Source organism: Musca domestica, unplaced genomic scaffold, assembly GCF_030504385.1.
Source record: "Musca domestica strain aabys unplaced genomic scaffold, Musca_domestica.polishedcontigs.V.1.1 44, whole genome shotgun sequence".
NCBI lineage: Eukaryota > Metazoa > Arthropoda > Insecta > Diptera > Muscidae > Musca > Musca domestica.
Window position 1 is genome coordinate 2,091,716 of NW_026712334.1, and position 25,744 is coordinate 2,117,459.

Genomic DNA, 25,744 nt, shown 5'->3' on the forward strand with positions numbered 1-25,744 from the left:
TTTGGCTGACGGTTGAAATTCGCTACTGAGGGAGGCTTATCTAAAGGGTACATGGTGGATTTGAAATTATTTACTGTCCTCCTACTAACAGGAACTGTTAAGTGGGAAGGTCTTTTTGGTCGACTCATTAATTTGAGTGACTATGAAGACACTGTTACTATAGCCTCGGGCTTGCAGTTCTAACTGGAGTTTTGGGCCCACAGTTCTTACATGAGATTGTGGTCACTGTCCCCACTAGAGCTTCGGGATCACGGTTCTCAACCGAAATCTAGAATAACCGTAGACGGTAGAATAGCCCGATTAACTAACCTCTGAACGCTGATACAAGATAACGATCATCCACTCCTCGTACACGACCCGAAAATCTGTGAGCCGATCACTTTTCGGGATCACGGTTCCCAACTGAAATCTAGAATAACCGTAGACTAGGTAGAATAGTCCGATTAACTAACCTCTGATAGTCCGATTAACTAACGAGATTACAATCATCCACCCCTCGTACACGACCCGAACATCTGTGAGCCGATCACTTTTCATAACCAGATCAGCGGAATCATATACAGCCCGAGCATCATCGTGATCCCGAACGAAGTTCCCGATTATACCCCAACAGCGGTATCGTCTACAACTCGAACAGTGAAATCGTCTGCAACCAGAACCTTATCATCGTAATACCCGGACGCCTGACGTCTTTTCATCAGAGTTTCCGATTAATTTCTAGTCGCCTACAATCCGAACATCATTTAAATCTTTAAAACAACCTTTTTTACCCCCAGGAAAGGGAGAATTCCACTTTTTATACCCTACACACCATACTGTAGCATAATTCCATTTATTGAAGATCCTCAAAAGCAGCTATGGGTCTATCACGCTTACTTTTTCATGTTACAAATTAATTCACAAAGACATAATACTCCTACCACTATGTGGTGCAGGGTATAACAATTAATAATTTTCTTTGTATGGAAGGTACAAAATTTATGCTCAATTAACCGACTCACTAAAGCGCATATTCGAGCTGACTAAATTTTGGACCAAACTTACAGGAGTTAGGCTATTGTCGTGCCGGGCCGACCATATGATACCCAACAGCACTCAAATATACTGAAAACACCATTTGGTCCAAACCATATTAGTCGATTTTTTGAAAAAGTGTACAATGCATGTCTTAATGTTTTTGGCCAATGCATACCTATTAAATCCATAATAACGAGTAGACTCTAATTTAATATTTAAATTAATAAAACATCCGGTTTTTACCCCCAGGAAAGGGTTACCCCCTTTCGATTGGATCAAAAGAGCATTGAGCAGACTCAATGATGCAACTCTCTCTCTCACTTCACATTCCTTTGTCAATACAAACATTTTATTTATAAGTCATGTGTTCCTTAAACTAACTCTCCGTTTTCCCCCTCTCGTTTCAGATGATGCTCACCAAGCCCACACCCGAAGAATGCGTCAGCATTCGCGAAGAATTGCGTGAACCCGAAAACCAAGAAGAAGTTGAAAGTGACATTAAATTGATCCGTGAATGGCTCGACAGCCAACCCCATTTGCCCAAGGACATGGACGATGTTCGTCTAACCAATTTCTTGCGAGGCTACAAATTCATTTTGGAAAAGGTCAAGAAGAAGTTGGACATGTACTATAGCATGCGTACTGCCATTCCGGAGTTCTTTAGTGAACGTGATATTGCCCGTGAAGAATTGAATCTGGTCTTGGAATATGCGTAAGTTTAATAGTCCGTCATTTGATCATACGGAAATGTTAATCCTTTTTTGTATCCTTTTAGACAAATTAACACTCTGCCCGGTGATCACTCTGACTTCCAATGGCCGCCGCATCAATTTCATTTGCGGTGTCGATTGTGATTTCCAAGCCAGCCAATTCAACGATGCCATGAAGGTCACCATGATGTTGGGCGATGTTCGTCTGGCCGAAGAGTGTGTCGGCATTGCCAGTGATATTTTCGTTTTGGATGCTGCCATTGCCACCACCTCTCATTTTGCCAAATTCTCGCCTAACGTCATTAAGAAGTTCTTCATTTGTGTTCAAGAAGCCTATCCCGTTAAGGTCAAGGAAGTCCGTTTCTTCAATACCTCACCCTTAGTAGATACCATCTTCAAATTCATCAAGCCCTTCGTCAAGGAGAAGTTGCTCAGCCGTGTCCACTTCCATCCTGACTTGGAAAGCCTGTACAAGAGCGTGCCAAAGGATATCTTGCCCGAAGAATATGGTGGCATGGCTGGTAAGATTAACGATTTTATTAGCCAATGGAATGCCAAGTTGACCGATTACACTCCCTGGTTCAAGGAACAAGAATCCAAGAAATCCAATGAGTCCCTACGTCTCGGCTCACCCAAGACCAGTGATAATCTCTTCGACATGGAGGGCACCTTCAGACAATTGAATATCAATTAAACCAGCAACTAATCTCACAATGCCACATCAACCCCAAAAAGTAGCTACCCCAAGGTGGATCCACACTTTGAACGTACATCTCAAAAATTTTCGTCCGAATGCCTGGACCCCACCTCCAAGCTGCTTTAGTTACAGTTAACCCGTAAACTGACGTATTAAAGCTTAATTGTGCGTTTTAGGTTTTTTTTTTTTTTTTTTTTTGTATTAATTAAACATTGTATTCTTAGTTTGAAAACTTATTTGCCCTGGCTCTGTCGCTCAGTTCTACACCCTACACCACATAGTGTGGGATAATTTAAATTTTTGATGATCGTTAAAAGCAATTATGGGTCTATCTCGCTTTCTTCTCCATGTTACAAAAATTCACAAAGACATAATAGCCTTACCACTATGTGGGGCAGGGTATAAAAATTAATAATTTTCTTTGTATGGAAGTTACAATATTTAAATCGAAGCTAAGCCTGTTTTATAATGTGCTAAGTAATCTTAATACTCCATTCGCTTTCTTTAAAAGGTTTACTTATATTTTTTTGCTGTTGCTAATCTAAGTTTCACAAATATATTACAACGTGCTAGGTTTGGATCAAATTTAATCATACACACCAAATGATATATATCAAATGTATCAGTACGACCTGAGGTTTAAAGATAAAACATATCATTGTTAATATATTTCACTGGATGCATTTGGCCCGAAATTCAGTATGTTTTATAGCTTTTTTAACATATTAGTGAACATTTGCAAAAATCTAAGTGTCTTTATTTGTTTAATACGTACGTTAATGTGAATCAACCACTGCAGTACTTCTAAATTTCTCTTTCTTTCATAGACTCCCCTAACTGTGTTACAGCATAATCAATATAATAGATGTTCATTTCGATATCATCCTCACTTTTGCTTAAACATAACACTAACAATTGTTTATTTAACAATTATTTGCAATTTGTAATACAATAGATAATTGATATCACTAATTTGTTCTGGCTTTCATAATTTATCTAAACAAATGTGTTTAGGAACAAATTACTTGAAGCTTTATGGCAAGATACCAATTAAACTCGACAATCGTTTACAGTGAAAGTGTGAAATATTCCATTTATCTTATATATCACATTGTTATGATATTTCAATTGTTTCCTAGATTGATATATTTTACAAAGAATGTGGTTGATAAACTGGGTAATAAGCAGAAATAAATGCCATTTTGACAGTATATTGGGCAAAAAAAAAAAAAAAAAAATAATAAATTATAGGAAGAACTTGGTATATTATCAGTTAAAGCTAATATTAGAAGACGCGAATATCGGTAGCTTAAGTTTACATCTCTCTCTAAATTGACAAGAGAAAATATTTTTTTGTGAATTTGGTGTAGATATTTTTGTCTGGATTTTTTAGGTATTATATTTTCAACAACACTGGTTTAAATAGCTCACTCACGTTTCACATTTTGCACCAAACTTAAATTGTTGGATATTACATCACCAGCACAATAACATAGAGGGCGAACTGAAGATTGGCCAGTGTTTCCGTGGACCATTAATCACAGGTTCGTCGGCGTTCGCAGGATTTAGCCTACTGTCGTGCGTGTGATACCCAACAACAATAAAACACCATTTTGTCCAAACCCATATAAGTCGATTTTTTGAAAAATCTTGCAATACATGTGTGTAACATAAAACTTCACTAAATTTCACTATAATAATAGTTTTAATTAATAGTTTTAATTTTCAAAAAATTCAAAATGGAATTTGATTATAAGGCTTTGAGCGAAAAAATGTCCAAACTTCATATGTATCATAAATAAGTTAAAAATAAACAGTAAGCTCGGCCAGGTCGATGTTTACATACCCTCCACCATTTGGAGCGAATTAGGTAATTTTCAAAAAAAAGTAAATCCGTCAAAAATTCTGTAAGAATCTTAAATAAACCAAATATAGGGAGTTACCGTTATTTTGGGATCCATACGAATATGTGGACATGCACAGACAATTTTCTATCAAAGGCTGTAATATTTATACGAACTTCAAATACAAAATTTGAAACAATTCCGGTGAATAATGTCGATAAAATCATCAAAATACCAAATATCTGGAGGTACCGTTATATGGGGCTAAAAGAAGACGTGGACCTGCACAGACAATTTCCTGTCTTACTCTGTAGTACAAAGTGGTGAACAACCGAATGTGGTTTTCTCCGATGAGAAAAAATTCGTTGTCTAGCAGTTTTTAAACAAACCAAATGATAGTGTAAACTTGCCAAAGAGGTCAGCTGAATATGTGACCTCACGCTCTGGCCATGGTGATGGTGTGGGCCGCCATAACAGTCGATGGTCGCTCTCCGCTCGTATTAATCGAGCGTGGCATCAGAATAAATGGCGAATATTATCGCGAAAATATTCTGGAGGGTGTATTAAAGCCTTGGGCACGCAAACATTTAGCCGCAGACCTTGGACATTCCAGCAGGACTCAACAACATCGCACTCAGCACGCGCCACCCAAGAATGGTTACAAAATGAGGTTCCTCGCTTCTTTTCCAGCGCACAATGGCCACCAAAATCTCTGTATACCAATCCGTTGGACTACTGTGTCTGGAGTGTTTTGGAAAGCAAGGTTGGCACTAAAAAAAAATAAAGTGTCGATCACCTCAAGCAAGCGCTTCACCGGAATGGGCCAAAATATCGCAGAGCAACATTCGGTTAGCATGTGACAGTTTGAATGGGCGTTTGAAGTCCATAATTCGTGCCAAAGGTGACCAATACGAACAAATCTAAACTTATTCTAAAATTTGATGCTATTTCCGAATTTTTTTGCTTTCATTCAAAAAAATTAAAAAAAAAAAAATGTAAAAATTATGGTGTTTGACTTTGTTGCAGTTTTTTATCTTACCCTGTATGTTCGACATTTTCGGATGCAGCTCAGAAGTGATCGCGGATTAAAAAATATTTTAGTATTTTTTACATTAAAGTTATAGTCTATTTCAGTCCCTAAGAATTATCCGATGACCATCCTAATTGGTAGACTTTTGACCCACCCTAAAATCTTACCCAATTCTGCGTGGACTGGTATTAATTGTGACCTGTAGAGCAACTGCAAAATTAGGATATTTTTCTGATGTTGGTCCAGTTATACCCCTAAATATCTTGCGATTATCTCCCCCAGAAAATAGGCTTCTTTTCTAAACTTACCCCTAACCACACACCGATTTTCGTGATAATTGGGCCAAAATTGCGACCTGTATCGTGAAAAGAAATTAATATGGAGACGGTCACACATAGCTTGATCGGCTCGGCTTGGCGAGATTGGAACATGCATATATAACATAATATTTGAAGAGATATCAAATTACATCTAATTTGCTCGAACCAAAAAATGTATAAATTTTAAAGAACTCCAAACAATTGTGAAGGCCCCTACAAACAATATCTGTATCCGACATAGAATATATCTTTTTAAAATTAACGCATGTATGTCTTTAGAGACGATAGCAACATGTCCTTCCTTCCTCCAACCCATGTTATGTTGAGTAGTATCAACAGCAGCTCTCTAAACCACAATACAAAATAATTTCTCAAAAACAAATATCCTAATTTTATGTCATGTAATCGACATTGTTACTGAAGGCTGTACGAAAAATATTTAAAAAAAAAAAAACAAGAGAAAAATGCTATGTCAATGTCAAATACAAGTTAAATTGATTGAAATAACATGAGCCTTACATAAAATAAATCTAAAGCCATTTGTAAAAGACGAAATTCTGTTTGCTGTTGAGATATATGGTTTATACAAAAGAACAGCAAGAAATGTACTTGTTTCTTTAAAAATAACAGCATATCACATACAGACTAAAGCATGAAGCAAAACAAAAAAAAATATAATAATAAAGCCACACAAAAAACCGTTAACAAACAAATGAACATATTCAAATAATGATGTAGTGAAAAATATATGAGATATTCATCATATTTTGGTACACTCTGGAAACGCCATGTAGTGTAAAAATTCGCATTTAAATCAGTAATAAAATGAGATATATTGGAGATAAACAGTTTATCTACTTACTCGATATTTTGTAATAATTTTAATAACGGTTTTAGACACTAGGTCTCTTTGGACCAAATCCGTTTCAGAACATTTGGAGTCGATCTAGCGATGTCCGTCCGTCCGTACGTCTGTCTGGCTGGCTGGTGCGCACGATATCTCTCGAAGGGAGTATCAGATTTTGTCCAAACTGGGTACATCGGTCCACTCCATCAAGTACCTCGCCCACAAGTGGTCAAAATTTTGAATTATTACAACTCTCATAAAATGTGATGTAAGAGTCCGATTGTCTTCAAATTTCACATATCTCAATATTTATATTTACCTAAGGTCTGGTGTTAAGATGGGATATATCGGTCCACTCCTTTGGGTACCTCACCCACAAATGGTTGACATTTTAAAAAAAAAAAAAAAATTCTGCACAGGAAGGGAATCGATAATCCGATTTTGTTCTTACTTCGCAACTCCTAATATTTACGTCAGTTCTAGGTCAGGTGCAAAAATGGGTAATATCGGTCCACTCCATTACGTACCTCCACCCCACAAAAGTCGAAATTTTGAATATCCATTAAGCTCTTAAAACACTAAATTAACATCCGATTCCATTCAGACTTGGCACATCTCAATATTTTCATAAACACAAGATCTTCTATAAAGATGCTAGAGATTGAACCATTCCTTCTAGTACCTCCCACACAAAGGGTCTAAGTTTTGAATAACCAAAACGAGCAAAGAATCCGAAATAAATACATCTGGCATAACTTGCGAAACAAGTCGGCGATTTTTTACAACTTGCTATATCTAAATATTTCTCTTAACCAGTATTCTGATATGAATATGTAATTTGACGGAATTTATGATTTCGCATAAGATTGAAACGAATGTTTGATTTCCTTCAAATTTTGCACATACCAATATTTATTATCTGTATTAGATGAAATATGAAAATGGAATACTTCGGTCCGCTACATATGTTACCTGACGCATATTTCCATTTTCCGAAAATTTGCACATTATATAAAGTACAAGAATTAGTCGATATAGTCCAAATATGTCACGTTCATAACTCAAGGCTGGGGGTACACATCTGTCGGCAAAACCGATTGATACTATTTTACTTGTTTACTTAACTTTTTATTCCACCCTCCCAAGACAAAAAAAAGTCCATTTAATGTAAATAATAGAATTTTCGTGGGGGAATTTGCTCATATTCGACTAACAAATGCATTTAGCATTTATGAATAAAATTGTTTTAAATCTTCGAAAATCATAAGAAAGCCACTAAGAATTATGCAGTACAATAGGATGTACTACGATTCTTACAGTTTAGTAAATCGATGAACATTAAATACTTAGATTATTGTCGTTTCTGAAGTGGGAAGTTGTCTTTTCTTTTTTAACTCATTCTTTCCTGGGGATAAAAAGTCGTAACCAGGGCCCAACTAGCAGAAACAAGAGGTATCTGCGTATGTCGGTGTAATTTGTTATTTGGTTCTCAGATTTTCTGGTAAGTAACGAACTGCATTGAATAATGTAGAACCTAGTATATTTGGTACAATTAAACATACATATTTTTTCCTTCCTCTAAAAATCAAGTCTTCCCGCCCCAGCTCTCAATGTGGAAAGGGCAATGTACGATTGTTTGTTAGTTGTGCTATAATATTTCAATTGGATCCGCAACAATATGTCATAGTGTACTAATATAATAACAAAAGACGAAACGAACAAAAACAGAGAAATTTAAAATAAATGTATTTTTTTCAAATTTTACAGATACAAACTTCCGTTTGTGGCGAAAGTTTCAGAAAAAGTAAACCTGAATATACAGGGTGAGATGAAAAAACTGGAACCAACTTCAGCATCAGCTGTTAAAATTATTCCAGTGACAGCTCATTATATTGTTTACAAGCGTACAAAAGCATTTTGGTGAAAAATTTCCAGAAAAAAAGTTATTCGTGATGGAATTCAAACGTGACAGTGTGATTTCATTATATTTGTCTGGAGAACCACAAGTGGCTATCGTTAGAACACTCCAGCATTTAAATGTGAATAAATCTTTTGTGTCTCGTACCAAGGCTCGTTATCATGATACTGGTAGCGTAGCCCGACGTCAAGGAAGTGAACGGAAGAAAACAGAAACATCAGCAGAAATGGTTCGAAAAGTAAAGAAGCGACATGAACAAAACCCGCGTCGCATTGACCGAAAAATGCCAAGTGAGCTGAACATATCGCAATAATCCATTGGGCAAATATTGAAAAATAAGCTCGAGGTAAAGCCATTGAAATTCCAAAAAGTGCAAGAACTTACACCGCAACAGAGGGAAAATAGATTCAAAAGAGGTAAAGAGTTGCTTCGCTTGACCCAAAATGGTAAACTGCCGAATTCGGTTTTCTCCGATGAGAAAACATTCGTTGCCCAGTAGTTTGTAAACAAACAAAATGATCGTGTTTACTTTACTGGCCACCAGAACTCAAGCGCCGGCCATGGTGGGCCGCCATAACAGCCGATAGTCGCTCTCCTCTCGTATTAATCGACCGTGGCATCAGAATAAATGCCGAATATTATCGCGAAAATACTCTGAAGTGTATATTAAAGCATTGGGCACGTAAACATTTTGGCCGCAGACCTTGGATATTCCAACAGGACTCAGCACCATCCCACTCAGCACGCTCTACCCAAGAATGGCTACAGAATGAGGTTCTTCGCTTTATTTCCAGCGCACAATGGCCAACAAAATTTCCGGATACCAATTCGTGTCTGGGGTGTTTTTTGAAATGCAAGATTGGCGCTAAAACAATGCCAACGTGTCGATCACTTCAAGCAAGCGCTTTACCGGGAATGGACCATAATGCCGCAGAGCAACACGTGTGACGGTTTCGTTAGCCGTTTGAAGGCCATAATTCGTGCCAAAGGTGACCAATTCGAACAAATATAAACTTATTCTAAAATTTGATGCTATTTCCGACATTTTTTGCTTTTATTCAATAAAATTTAAAAACAATGTAAAAATTATGGCACACATACAAAATATATTTGGTATTTTGATTTTAGCGGCGTTATTCACCGGAATTGTATCAAATGTCTTATTTGAAGTTCATAATATGTGGTGTCCGTTAGAATTGCAATTTTCGAATTTCGAAAAAAGGAAAGTTGTGCTTAATTGTGCTAGGTTTGTGCTCTATTGTGCCGAATTTTTTTTCGAAATTCGAAAAAAATTCTGAGATATTCTTAAAAAGATTTTTTTTCGAAAAAATCTGACAGAATTGAAATTTTGGAATTTCGAAAAAATTAAAGTTGTGCTGAGTCGTACTCGGTTTGTGCCCATTTGTGCCGTTAAAATTTTTTCGATATCTCTTACCAATATCGAAAAAAACGATAATTTCGAAAGTATGTCAGAATTGCAATTTTCGAATTTCGAAAAAAAATATTTTTTCGAAAAAAAATCTTTTTTCGAATATCTCAGAAGTTTTTTCGAATTTCGAAAAAAAAAATTCGGCACAATTGGGCACAAACCTAGCACAATTCAGCACAACTTTCCTTTTTTCGAAATTCGAAAATTGCAATTCCAACGGAGACCACATGTTCATAATGGGTACTACAATTCACGACAGACAATTGTCGATTCAGATCCACGTCTTCGTATAGCCCACATCTAACGGTACCTCCCTTTATTCGGTATTTTTGTGATATTAGCGACATTATTCATCGCCTAAGACGAAAAATTACATATGCAGGCCACGTCATCGTATAGTTTCCATAATACGGTTTTCATTTAAACGGTATTTTTCGATTTTTCTTAAATTTTCCATTTCTTTCCGAATACCGAACTTACCTTATTTTTTACATGTTTTACTTAGTTTTTACTCTTTTTCTGCCAATTTGCTATTCCTAATTGTGAAAATCAGTCCAGGCTACTTGAGTTGTAAGGGAAGTTATTAATATAAATTTCTTTTGTATATAGAAAGATTTACAGGTATATTGTCGAAAGAACTAAGATAGAAGAACTAATGCGTTCTTCTTTCTGTGGTAGAACATTTTCACGTTCTCCTGTAGCCCCCATATAATGGCACCTTCAAGTTTTCAGTATTTTCATGATTTAGCCACAATTTTCAGTGGAAGTGTTCAAGTTTTGTTTTTTAAGATCGCAATAAATACCAACCCCTTTGGCGTAGAATTGTCCATGTGGGTTCAATTCGAGTGGCGTCCATAATATATGAGTTCCGTCCATAAAATTTTAAAGACTTTAACTGCAGTCTTCAACCGATTTCACTGGTTTTTGGAATGGAACTAGTTTGAATGTTGAATCTCGAAACTTTTTTTAAAGATTTCTGTATTTCATGGTAGAGGATATTAAAAGACCGGCTAGACCGATCTTTATACCTTAACTGAAAATTTATGTGGACCTTTAAATTAATTCTCCGGCTCTATATTTAGAAACATAATAAACTCACTTGAGATATATGGTGTACACTAAACTTAAAGTCTAACAAGATGAAGACGTACATATTTAACCATTACGACCTTATGTACAAATTATGTCTAAAATAGCATGTGTATATCAAAGCATTAAGTATAGCGCAACAGCAACAAAGGAAATCAAAGCTACACTGTCTTAAATAAGCGATGCATTACAGCTGCCAGTCATAGGAGACGCTGTCATGTTCGCTAGCGAAAGAATATACCTACATGTGTACATCATCGTGCATATTCGATTCAAACAAATATTATTGTAGATATGTACAGCATGTTTCATAGAGCCTTGGGTCGGGTCAGGAAAATATGTGACGCGAAATGTATAAAGCGGCAAAGGAACAATGATGTACAGCACACCAGGGTATGATGTCTGAGGATTTGTTATATTTTTTGTGATTTAAATCTGTTGTTTTTTTCCCTCCACTTCTTTCCTTCATTTCTTTTACGATATTGTTGGTATGTGACTGACATAAATTTCTTTATAAATATCCTGACTATAGCAAATTGCGAATACGAAAGTTGTGCTGTCCCTTTTCCGACATCCGTGTCAACCCACACCCTGTTCTCATGAAGTTGCTCATTCACTTTCACTTGAGAAGCGAGGCGAGGCGAGGCTAGGGCGACAACGAAATTGACTGGTTGTGCTCAATGTTTTTGCTGATGATTGTGGTTGTGTGGGTTGGTAGGTGGGGGCGTTCGGTAGTTGGATGGATGATGACTGGTTGTTGGATGTATGTATTTCAATGTGACATGACCTCAAGTGATTGTCTACTTTGCAATGCTGAATTTCTTTGCTACGTGACACAGATTTGACAATTTTTTTCTTCCTTCATATTTTTCATTTCTTATTTTTTTGCTCTATCTTAAAGTTATGTTATGTCAGGTTAAGGCAGTTTCCTTGTGTGTTGCCTGTATTGAAGGTTTCCTTTGTATGGTTGGTGTGTCTTTTTCTTTTTTTGTTTTAGTTGTATAATCCCCATCTGTGACATTCGTTTACCACAAAAAAATTATATTGCTAAGTTAGTTAAATAAGAAATAAAGAGCATTTCAACGAAGAATGGTTGATTTTCTAGATTGAACATCAGCCAAAATAATGCTGTTCAATTGAACCCCCTGTTTCCGATCCAATTTATGAAAATTACTAATTTACAAATGAATTACTAAGGAATACAATTGAAGTTGTTACTAATGAAATTACTATAGCTGACATAGTGAATCAAGAAGTACACACGGGAATCAATATATAAGAAGAAATAACTCTGACATGTCATTGTCTTTAATAACAAGTTAAAAGGTATCAGTCGATTTTGCCGAATTATATTTAATAAATAAATATTTTACCCTCTATGGAGATGATTCCGAAAGAACGGTCCAATATCGTCAATTTCGTATTGAACCTAAATCATTATGATATATGAGGGAAATATTGAGATGTAACAAGTCTGAATGGATTTCGATGTTAATTTCACTTTTATGGGCTTCATGGATATTCAAAATTTTGACTCTTTGTGGGGGAGGTACCATTTGGAGTGGACCGATACATCCCATATTTACAGAAGATCTTGCGTTAGTAAAAATAATGGGATGTGAGAAATATAAAGAGTTGGATGATTATTTCGGATTTTATAATCGTTTTGGTTATTCAAAATGTTGACCACTTGAGGGGTTGGAGTGAAGGAGTGAACCGATATATTCCATCTTCACACCAGACAGTGTGTTAATTAACATACTGTGATGTGTGTAATTTGAAGGAAGTCGGACTCTTACATCACATTTTATAAGAGTTATAATTATTCAAAATGTTGACCCTTTGGGGGGAGGTACTTGATGGAGTCGATATTGTCCATTTTCGCACCTGACGTAGCACTTGTGGAAATATCAGGATTTTCAAAGTTGGAGCAAAATCTGATCATCCTTTCTCTGTGTATGCTGTAAAATATTTTTTTTGAAAATTTCGATCTTATGTGGGGGATGTACCAGACCGATATTGCCCATATCCGAACTTGATCTAAGTTTGACAATAATATTACGACTGAAATGGTTTTGGTCAAAAGAGACCTAGGGTCTAAAGCCGTTATTTCGATGAGGCAATTTTTGCCGTATCAAATGGTATATAACTTAGCCATACGGCTGAAGGCATAACAATAGGAAATGTACACTTCAATATGGTAAGTCGAATTGAAAAATTTCATTAGCATAGAAAATTGCGCAAATTTTTAAAAAAACATTTAAATATAAGAAAATTATTTATACCCTACAACACTATGTGTTGGTGGTATTATAAGCTTGATTGGGCCAAAAAAATATGTAACACCTCGAAATATTGGTTTTCCACATAGAAAAGTATATATGGGGCTAGGGCCAGAATAGAAGCCTATTGCTTTTGGAGATTTTGTAGTTGCTCTACAGTTCGCAATTAAAGACCAATCGATGCGAAAGTTAGCATATGGCTAGAGCATAGGGCTGGGCAGAAGCCTTCCAATTTAATGGGTGAAAAAGTCCATAACATTTGTGTTAAATAAAATTCAAATTCTCCATTAAACCGCTAATATTACGTAGATGCCGATAGTAAATATATCGTTTATATATAGCGAAATAGTTACAATGTGTGCATACGAAGGAAGGGGATTTTAGCTAGAATGCTCATATTTAAAGAATGGCTGGACAGATTTTGACAAATGTTGTCAATTCAAAATGCTCTCTTGGCATAAAAAAAATAAAATCCAAGAAAACCGCATAAAAAGATGTCAATAATGGTGTTAATATATATTTTGTAGTATTTTGTGACATTTTTTCATATTTTTTATCGCATGCTATTTTTTCAATTTGACTTATAATATTCAAGTGTGTATTTTGTAATATTTTTCACCTTACAACACAGGTTGGGGTTATTATAAACAGATTGCATTTATCGTCCGATCATCACGAAAATTTTAGCAAGAGTAGGATTAAGCTCAGAAGGGCTAGGCCTATTGTTTTCAAAGATGTCCGCGATACATTTAGGGGTTGAAATGGACCAACAACTAAAAATGTTCCCGATTCTGCAGCCGTTATAAAGGTCACAAAAAGAAACCAAAGGACACGAAATCTCGCATGTAGTTAAAGTTTAGGACGACAAGAAGAATGGGCCACAACTTTTAACACAACTACAGACGCTATCTGCAATACACAAAAGGGAATTTTCTGAAATTTTTATGCTGATGTCATTGACGAATATAACCAAGTATCGTAGACAAGCAAATCATATACATGAGTCTAAATTCTAAGATACAGAGGGGTCTCTTGCTTTTGGAAATGATCGCAAAATATTTAGCGGTTCAAATGAACCAAAAACAGAAAAAATTTACTGATTACACAATTGAAACCAATCGACACGGAATTTTGCCTGAGAAGAGAGTTAAGGAAAAAATTCTAGAATTTTGGAAGACATTACATTTAGCTGTAACATGGACCACAACTTTCACCGTCTAACAATACGACGGTGTGCGTAAATATTGGGCAAATGTCCCTGGTCAAAATGCTAAGGGTAATATCTGGGTCCTGCTTTATGACATAATTCCATAAGCGAAATCTTCCAAACTGGATTTGGACTTAAGGGGTCTTCTAACATATTGTATTGTTGTAGGGTATCACATGGTCGGCCCGCACGACTGTAGCCTTTACTTAGTTATTTGTGTTGGGAGTCCTATAAGTTTTATTGAGCCAAAAAGTTTGTAACACCTTGAAATATTCGTCAAAGACCCATGATTATACCCTACAACACTATGTGTTGGGGGGTATTATAAGTTTGATTGGGCCAGAATTTACGTAACACCTCGAAATATTGGTTTCCCATATAGGAAAGTATATATGGATCTTCCTAGCTCGCCGAGCTGAGTCGATCTAGCTATGTATGTCCGTCTGTCCATCTTAATTTGTAATCACGCTACAGGTCGCAATAATGGCCCGATCCTAACGAAATTTTGCACGAAGGTGGGGTTAGGGTCAGAATAGAAGTCTATTTCTTTTGGAGATGATCGCCAAATGTTTATGGGTTGAAATGGACCAAATAAAAATTTTGGGATTTTGCAGTAACTATACAGCTCGCAATTATAGACCAATTTCGAATGTAGCTAGAGTTTAGGGCGGGGAAGAAGCCTACCAATTTGAGTGGTCATCGGATAATATTTCGCTTGTAAAATAGACCATATCTTTTGTGTTGAAAAAATTCAAAATTTTTCATTAAACCGCGAATATTTTAAATCCCGGCGAAATCACAAAGCCATGACAAGGTTACTTCTGACCTTTACATTGATGTTAAAATCCAACAAATCGGATATATAGCAAAATATGTGCGATATATATGTCTATCAAAGAAGATATGCTTGAAAGATCTCTTATATGTCGAGAACGGCTGAACTGATTACGACAGTTCTCATTAATTCAGAATGACCTCCTGGCAGGAAAGAAAAGACGGCTAAAAAATCGCATAAAAATATCTCTCTAAAGATGAAAATATTGATTTTGTAATATTTTCTCATATTTTTTCAATTTTGTCATATTTTTGGCATATTTTCATTTTGAATTAAACATTTAGTAATATTTCTACAGCTAACAAAACTAAGTAGTCAGGATATCACATACAGATCGCATTTATGGTCCGATCCTTACGAAATTTTGCATGGGTATAAGATGAGGGTCAGAATAAAAGCCTACTCTTTTTGGGGATGATCGCCATATATTTAGGGGTTGAAATGGACAAAAAAAATTTGTAAAATTGTAGGCAGGTCGTAATTATCGCCCGATCCTCACGCACATTTGAATGGGGGTTACGGGACATTGCAAAAGCCAAGCAGTTTTGGATGGTCATCCAAAAATATTCAATGTGTGAAATAGTTTCCCAACTTTTGAAGACAAAATACGAAAATGTCGATTCCAGTGACTTTTTGGAGAATTCACAAATACAGGAAAGACACACTTCTGACTATTTCGTTAACTCTGATTTCAAATGTCTATATCTCATATAGATGCGATTCAGTCAAAAACTTCTGAGAGATTATAGGTCTTTGGGAAAGATTGGTCCAGATCTAGGAAGACCATTTAAGTGCAACATCTACCAATAAATTGGAAATGAGCAAATTAGTTTAAGTTGCTATTATTCGAAAATTAGAGAACGAAACCTGATGGTTTTCTTTCATTATTTGTCACAATATCTTGTGGAATTCTTTCGAGTATCTCGCCTTTATAATCTGTATCGTTTATTATAGTGTTGTAGGGTATTCAACGGTCGGCCCCGCTCGACTGTAGCCTTTGCTTACTTGTTTTATAAATGGAGTTGAGTCGATCTATCTGTGTGTATCCGTCCGTCCATCTCTCCATGTTAAATTGACAAATTGAAACCTACCGAATTACATGGTCATTAAATAACATTTAGCTTGTGAAATAGACCATGACCATTAAACCGCGAACATTTTAAATTCCAGTGAAAAAGCAAATATACGAAAACGTTTTTTTTTTTTTTGACCCTTACATTGATACTAATACCATATATAGCAAAACAAGTGTAAAATCACATATATGAAAGAATGGGGTGTTAGTTAGGTGGCTTATAAGCCAAAAGCGACTGGACAGATTTTGATAATACGCAAAAAATATGGCAACAAAAATTCTTAACATTAGTGACGAACAATTTCACAGAAAAAACATTCAAATAATAACAAACATTTTGAAAAACAACAGTTTTCCTTACAAGACTATAATGACATTAATAGATGAAACAAAGAAAAAAATTATAAATGATAAAAACAACAAGACGTCGAATATTACAAAAACAGCGCAAACGGAAGACAAGACAAATTTTTACGGTGTAAAATACATTCCTGGACTTTTTAACAATCAACAATTACGGAGGATAATAAAGAACAAAAATATAAACTTTGCTTACAAGCCAAACACAACGCTAAGCTCCATATTCACAAACACAAAAACACCAATCGACAAACAGCAACAAAGCAATGTTGTTTATCAAATACCATGCAATGGCAAAGAAAACGAAAAATGCAACAAAATATACATAGGAACAACAAAAAGAGCGCTAAATATACGAATGGGAGAACATAAACAAGATATACAGAAAGGGAAAGAAACTACGGCACTAGCACAACATATGATACACACAGGCCACTCACCTGATTTTGACAAAACAATAATATTAGACAAAGAGAAAAATGAGAAAAAGAGATTGCTGATTGAAAGTCTGAGAATACAACAACAAATTGACGTAACGATGAACTTAAAAGAAGACACCGACAATATTAGTGCAAGCTATGGAGTGGCAATAACGTAAACATACCTGTGTTACTAGATTTAAGTCGTTGTTTATTGTCTTTTTATGTTATTTTAATATAAAATCTATGTAAGCACGTCTTGAATATTAGTGTAAGTAAAGAATATGTTTACAATTGTTGTAATTTGGACCATATTGTTAACTGTTACATTTATTTTATTCAAATAGACGAAATCCCCTGAAGAAGTCACCAAAAAAGTGACGAAACGTTGGGAAAAATGCAATAAAACAAATCTTTTATTTGCAAAACTTACAGAGGTCAGTAAGCTAAAAAAATCAAATATAAAAAATCAGCGACGTTCCTTTAATTTTTCGAGATGTCCTCTTATATTAAAATATTGTGAAAAAATGTGAAATAAACAAAAACAACTTGATGAATTTGTTTATAAGTAAATTTTGGAGTTAAAAGACTTTAGCTTTAGAGTTTTATTCCGTATACTTCATCAATTTCCCCAACGCTGTATATACTGTATCATATTAGTGTCTTTATGTAGTTATACTTCCATTTCATTTATACCCAGAGTTGGTTAATAAAAATGGTTTTTTATACATATCAATAGGAAAGCTGAAAGTTTTGAAGTAGGATTAAGTATTTTTATTTAGGCAAATTTTTGAATATATTCTAATTATTAGAGCCCCTTGCACCAGAAACTGTAACTTCTACATGAGTTTATCTTGAAGTACACTTAACTCATCAAAGTTGCTCTTTACAAGAATTGCTTAACATAACGTATTACAGCATTTCCTTGTTTTTGTTTAACAAACTTCAAATATCTTTGTAATCGTCTTTATAGTCCCTTTCCTTTGTAGACTCTTTCAAGCATTAAGTCATAAGTTTTTGTTGTGAAAAAATAGCAAATTAACTTTTGTGTAATAATTTTGTGTGATGTTTGCCAGAGACTAATGACAATAAAAGTATTAAATACCCTCCAGCACAATTAACAAAAAAAAAAAAAAAAAAACAAAGAATATTATTTTAATGCTTTCAACAGAGAAGCAATCAAGCGTACATACTTGCGCACACACAGTTAGAACTAGCCGAGTACAGCAACAAATTCTTGTTCTTTTATGATCTCACAAAATTCAGAAGGACTTTTGTGTGTGCAGTTTTCTGTTAGTTTTTGTGTTTCTTTTTTTCATACATTCGCATAGATATTATCCTGCTTGAAGAAATGTCTGACGAATGTGCGCTCATGCACCGGTGTACGAAAATGTAAGTTTATTGTTTGCACATTTCTGTTGTCAATGAAACAAATGCTGTTTCAACAACAACACTGGCAGACTGGTCGGTGTACGCCTATCCGATGTAAAACAAATGTGGAACACAACATCCAACACATATGACAGTGAGGTAGTCAGTCACATCAGACAGTCAAAGAACCAGACAAACGGACAAGCGAAATGGGTGAAAGAACGTATAAAAGAAAATTTGTTCTAGAGCATATGCCATCCAAAGGATAACTATGAGAAGTGGAAAACAAAATAATAAAAACAACAACAGGAGTAGCATCTTTGTACATTTAAAGAAATATAACTAACGCAAATAAACAAAAGGATTAATGCATGCATGAGAAAATATTAAAAACAGAAGTTGTCATTATCCTCTTACGCAAAAGGTGCAGTAATTGCCCTAATGCCACAGTTACAAAGAATATGACTTTTTGCTTTCGTAGAATATTTCAATTTGTATTTTAAATGGGAAATTTTATTGCAATTTGCAAAACATTAAAAAACTGGATAAAGGTCAAAATATACTTCTAGTCAGATAAGGTAAGACTATGTTAGTACCTTGTGTATAGAAACGCTTTGTCTTTACGACGCGTTTTTTTATTTTTATACACTACAACCCTATGTGTCGGGGCAAAATATTATGTAACATCACGAAATATTGGTCCCCGACATAAGAAACTATACATGGATCTTCCTATCTTGCCGAGTCGATCTACCTATGTGTGTCCAACCGTCCATGTTAACTTATAATCACGCTACAGGTCGCAATTATGGTCCTATCCTTACGAAATTTAATTTGGTGATGGGGATATAGTCAGAATAGAAACCTATTGTTCTTGGAGATATTTGCAGAATATTTAGGGGTTGAAATGGACAAAAACAGAAAAAATCTTGATTTTGCAGTTGCTCTACATTCAACAATTACAAACCAATTGACGCGGATTTTTCCATGAAGTTAGAATTCAGGGTGCGGTCATCAGACATATTTAGCGGGTAAAAAAGTTTAACTTATATGTCAAAATACGAAAATTTCCACTAAACCGCGAATATTTGTAATCCTGGTTAAATCACAAATACATTAAACGGTTACTTCTAACCATTATAGCGATGCTGATAGCCAAGATATCAAATATATAGAAAACAAGCGACAGAAACACGCCAGAGTATAAAGATTTGTGGCAGTATCTGTCAGAGATCGAATATAAAAATGTGTGTGTTGTGCAAGGTTGCAAGGATATTGCAATGCATGCATGCGTTTAAGATATGAGAGTATGGTTTGGTTGCTGAAGACAAAAAAAAAACCAGTAAAGAAAATTTTAAACTCGGGCGGGGCCGACTTTATGATACCCTACACCACTTTGCTAATTTAGTTGAGCTGCGCATAACAATTAAAAGTTTTTATGGGAGAATTCAATCATACACGCTATGATTACTATTATAATTTAAAGTTCAAAGAACTAAATATGCCGAAGCATTTGTATCTTTTAAATTCGGAGTTGTATTGCCCATTTGGTGCACAATTATTCTGAAATCGGTTAAATATATATATGGGAGTTATATCCAAATCGGAACCGATCTCGATAAAATTTGGCAAAGATATTTCTGAGCTCTATTTGATATATTTCCCTGAATATCGTTGTTACGGAGTGCATATTACGGCTGTGGGTAACAAATATGACAAATCGGATGAACAGTATATATGGGAGCTATAGCTGTATCTGAACCGATCTTCACTAAATTTGACATACTAGCTTCTAGACTCAATTCGGTCGTAAGTGCCAAATTTCATCCAATTTGGGCAAATATTAGACGTTTGGTGCACAATCCAATGTAAATCGTACGAAGTTATATGTGGGAGCTATATCCAAATCTGAACCGATCTCGATAAAATTTAGCAAATGTTTTTCTGAGCTGTATTTGATAAATTTCTCTAAATATTGTTGTTACAGAGTGCATATTACGGCTGCGGAGGACAAAAATAACAAATCGGATGAACAATATATATGGGAGCTATAGCTATATCTGAATCGATTTCGATGAAATTTGGCATACTTATTTTGAGGTCCAATCTGATCGTACATGCGAAATTTCATACTATTCGGACTGATTTTACACGTTTGGTGCACAATAAAACGCAAATCAGACGAAGATATATATGGGAGCTATATCTAAATTTTGACCGATTATCTTCAATTTCAATAGGGTACGTCCTTGGGCCAAACAAATGATTTGTGCAAAATTCCATACTATTCGGACTGATATTACACGTTTGGTGCACAATAAAAGGCAAATCGGACGAAGATATATATGGGAGCTATATCTAAATTTTGACCGATTATCTCCAATTTCAATAGGGTTCGTCCTTGGGCCGAACAAATGATCTGTGCAAAATTTCATCTGGATCGGGCAATAAATGCGACCTGTACTTTGTTTACAAAAATACATGGACAGACGGACGGACGGACGGACGGACGGACAGACGGACGGACGGACGGACAGACGGACGGACGGACATGCGTAAATCGACTCAGAATGTGATTCTATGCAGATCATCAAAAGGAACTATGGGTCTATCTCGTTTCCTTTTGCCTGTTACAAACAAATGCACAAAGACATAATACCCTGACCACCTTGTGGTGTAGGGTATAAAAACAGTAAAGAAAGTCTTCAAGTCGGGCGGGCCGACTTTATGATACCCTACACCACTTTGCTAATTAAGTAGAGCTCCACATAATTAAAATTTTTTATGGGAGAATTGAATCATACTCGCTATGATTATAATTATAATTTAAAGTTCAAAGGACTAAATATGCCGAAGCATTCGTATCTTTTAAATTCGGAATTGTATTGAAATCGGATAAAGATATATATGGGAGCTATATCCAAATCTGAACCGATCTCGATAAAATTTGGCAAAGATATTTCTGAGCTGTATTTGATATATTTCCCTGAATATCGTTGTTACGGAGTGCATGTTACGGCTGTGGGTAACAAATCTAACAAATCGGATGAACAATATATATGGGAGCTATAACTATATCTGAACCGATCTTCACCAAATTTGGCATACTACCTTCTAGACTCAATTCGGTCGTATGTGCCAAATTCCATCCCATTCGGACAAATATTAGACGTTTAGTGCAAAATAAAAGGTAAATCGGACGAAGTTATATATGGGAGCTATATCCAAATCTGAACCGATCTCGATAAAATTTAGCAAAGGTATTTCTGAGCTGCATTTGATATATTTCCCCAAATATTGTTGTTACAGAGTGCATATTACGGCGGCGGTGGACAAAAATAACAAATCGGATGAAAAATATATATGGGAGCTATAGCTATATCTGAACCGATTTCGATAAAATTTGGCACACATATTTTCAAGCCTAATTTGGGTGTATATGCAAAATTCCATACAATTCGGGCTGATATTACACGTTTGGTGCACAATAAAAGGCAAATCGGACGAAAATATATATGGGAGCTATATCTAAATTTTGACCGATTATCTCCAATTTCAATAGGGTTCGTCCTTGGGCCAAACAAAAGATCTTTGCAAAATTTCATCTGGATCGGGCAATAAATGCGACCTGTACTTTGTTTACAAAAATACATGGACAGACGGACGGACGGACAGACGGACGGACGGACATGCATAAATCGACTCAGAATGTGATTCTATGCAGATCATCAAAAGGAACTATGGGTCTATCTCGTTTCCTTCTGCCTGTTACAAACAAATGCACAAAGACATAATACCCTGACCACCTTGTGGTGTAGGGTATAAAAATGGTAAAAAATAAATATAAAATAAATAGATCTTACTTATTCTGCTTATAAGTCACGACTGATTTCCCTAGTTCTCATCAATTCGGAATGGTCACTTGCCAGAAAAAAAACATAAAATTTAAGAAAATCTCGTAAAAATATGGCAATAAAAAATTAATATTTTGTGTTCAATTTTTTCAATTCGTGTCATATATTTTACCGCATGCGATTTTTTACAGATGTACATTTAGGGTTTCGAATGAACAAACATTTAATTTTCCTTATTTTGCAGTCGCTCTACAGGTCACAAATCAAAACCAATCGACACGGAATTTTTCATTAGAAGAGGTTAAAGACCACAACTTTCGTTGACTTTATTTCAAATACGTAACAACACGGCGAAGTGTGTAAATAAAGTGTAAAATCTGGGTAGGGCTTTAAGACTTCATTATAAAAACAAGTAAGCAAAGGCTATAGCCGTGCGGGGCCGATCATGTGATGTGACACTACAATATATTAGAAGCCCCCTTACGTATAATCCATTTTGAAAAATTTCGCTTTTGAAATTATGTAACCAGGGACATTTGCCCGATATTTACGCACACCGTCGTGCTTTTAGTTATGTGGTCCATTTTACAGCCAAAAGGCTAGACTTCTTCTTTGTCTTTAACTCTCTTCTCAGACGTGTCGATTGGCTTCAATTGTGTAATCAGGCATTTTTTTCTGTTTTGGTTTATTTGAACCCCAAATAATTTTACGAAAGTAAGAGGCCCCTCTGTATCTCCAAATTTAGACTCATCTATATGATATGCTTATTTTCGATATTTGGACATATTCGTCAACGAAATCAGCAAAAAAACCAGAAGTTCTCCTTTAGTGTATTTCGGATATCGCCTGTAAGTAATGTTGGTAATTTTCCACACAAAAGTAGTGGTCCATTCTACCCGCTGTCCCTAACTCTAACTTCATGCGAGATTTCATGTCCATTAGTTTCTATTTGTGACCTTTATAACGGCAGCAAAATCAGAGCATTTTTAGTTGTTGGTCCATTTCAACCCCTTAATATTATGCGATCATCTCCAAAAGCTATAGGGTTCCATTCTCGCCCTAGACCCACCTCTATTCTAAATTTTGTGAAGATCGGACCATAATTGCGACCTGTATAGTGATTACAAATTAACATAGACAGACGGACGGACGGACATACATACTTTCCTATGTGGGAAGCCAATATTTCGAGGTGTTACATAATTTTTGACCCAATCAAACTTATAATACCCCCAACACATAGTTTTGTAGGGTATAAATATCTTCCAAAACAGATGTGGACATAAAGGGCTCCAACATATTGTAGTGTTATAGGGTATTACATGGTCATATCTGTATCTTTTCCCGAATATAGTTGTTATTAAGTTCATATTACGGGATCTACAGCTATATCTGAACCGATTCTCACGAAATTTGACATACTTATTTCTAGGCTCAATTGGTATGTGCCAAATTCCATCCTATTTGGACTAATATCACACTTTGATGCGACTGGTATGCGACCTGTACTTCGATTTGGAATGTGGTTTTAAGCAGGTCATCAAAAAGAAAGACAAGCTATAGGAAAGTTTTTAAAAAATACATAATATTCCGAAAAAACGAATAATTTAATGTTTGAAGATATTTTCATACAAATGTTGACCCCTGTGTGGGTCAAGCTTTTGCGTTATGGAAGTCGGAAATCATTTCTCGGTAGCACTCACCATTCATAGTTACATTACGAAAGAAGCAGCATCTATTTCATGATGTATTGGTAACTTTTCCAATCTTCTGGCTGATCTTCACTCCACAATTCACAATTCTGCTTATTTACGAACCCATAGAGCCAAAAATTAACTTCGTCGCTGGACAAATTGTTTAGATAACGAAGTGAATTTTCCGCAAAATTATCAAGAACTTGCAGTAGGTCGTTCGGTTGCTTTATTTTTTCTTGCACCAGATTTATTTTGAAAGGCTTCACGCCTAAATTCTCTCTCAAAATGTTCCACGTTGTTCAGTACTAAGGGCTAATTGCTCCGAACGGATACGATATATATACAGCTGCGATATATATTTTCACTTCGCAGTCTTCGCAAGCGTTTTTGGTGGTTAAATGTCCAGCAATATAAATTTAGTCACAATAGCCCGACTATGTTGTTAATTCACCAGGACTGTGAAATGCCTCATATACTCAAAGGATAAAAATTAAAATAACACAAAAAGAACAAAAGATGTAGGATATGAAACAGGTACATTGTAAGATTGTCACACACAACAAGGTATCAACGTTCCAACCAATGTGCGTGTGTATGTGTTGCTGTGTTAAATATATTTTGTGCAATTCTTCAAATATAAATACGTTTAGGACAAAAAATAAACTGACAATAAAACTTTTGCTGTCTAGAATTATTTATAACTGCATGAAGTGTTGCACTCAACACTTGTGTCTGCTGAAAACACTTTCTTCTATATATATATAACTCAATGGAAACAGCAGCGGGTATTGTGGACTGTATGTGACCCTACAGGTTACGAAAAATAAAGTATATATTTAATATCAAGAGAATGATGGACCGTATTGAATGATGGACCGCTACTTCTAAATCATTGATCGACACATAAGGAAATAATTTACAATCACACTAAACACAAAGGCGAGAGCTCAAATAGACTGCTTGGATGATACCAAGTACTAAAGAAAACTTCTGGAATTGAAAAAGTCTTCGGCTCCTTTCTCCTAGCCTTATTTGCTTACAAAATGAGTTCGATCATCTTTTATCGTTAACGCAATTTGAATAAACAAAATTGAATTGAACAATGCAATACTCCCTAACAGATCGTCAAATGAGAACAGTTAACTCTCTGACCGCATTTACTTTATCCTTCAGAAACTAAGAAGTTGCGTTAAGTTTAACCGTTGACAAATCTACGGAAAAAGGAAAACATATATCTTTGCTTTCGTAGTACCTTCCAAAAAATTTATATTTTATATATATCTACATATATTTCTACATATATCCGCCTATTGTCATTTCGCCGATAGAGGATGATCATGATAATTGGACTTTGAGAGTCTATACGGCTAGCTAATTATCGGTGCAAAGTTTCTTGTAGGTATTAATAATTGAAATCTTGTTGACCTACTTGTCAAAGCAAATTCTTACCAGTTCCACTTTGAGGAAATAACACTCGAAATACTCAAATGTAATATCTTAGGGTTTTGCAAGACTGACCATGGATAGAAAATTCAGAGCAAGATCAATGCAAAACTTTACCATTAAAAGTAAGTGTTTTATATATTATTTGATGCTGGCAAAACGGGTCTAGTCGTTATTTTGATACAGGGTTGCCCATATTCGACTGACCCATCTGGCAACGCCATAACTTTTGACAGACATGTCACATCGCTTAATGACATACCGCGTTTGAAGCGTCAGTCCAAGCAGATTTTTACCATGAAC

The 25,744-nt window shown here is 35.5% G+C and overlaps 2 protein-coding genes across 3 annotated transcripts in view; one reads left to right on the plus strand and one right to left on the minus strand.

Annotated features, from left to right (window-relative positions):
• LOC131804446 (uncharacterized) overlaps positions 1-25,744 on the minus strand; it is a 593,503-nt gene that overhangs the window by 328,519 nt on the left and 239,240 nt on the right. The window lies entirely within an intron of this gene.
• LOC101900346 (alpha-tocopherol transfer protein-like) lies at positions 1,425-2,421 on the plus strand. Its single transcript, XM_005190275.1, has 2 exons — positions 1,425-1,732; positions 1,806-2,421. Exons 1-2 carry the CDS (start codon positions 1,425-1,427, stop codon positions 2,419-2,421), a joined length of 924 nt encoding a protein of 307 aa, XP_005190332.1.

Coding starts and splice junctions, on each gene's coding strand:
- LOC101900346 (XM_005190275.1), top strand. CDS start 1,425: ATGATGCTCACCAAGCCCACACCCGAAGAATGCGTCAGCATTCGCGAA. Junction 1,733..1,805: donor CTGGTCTTGGAATATGCGTA/AGTTTAATAGTC, acceptor CAAATTAACACT/CTGCCCGGTGATCACTCTGA.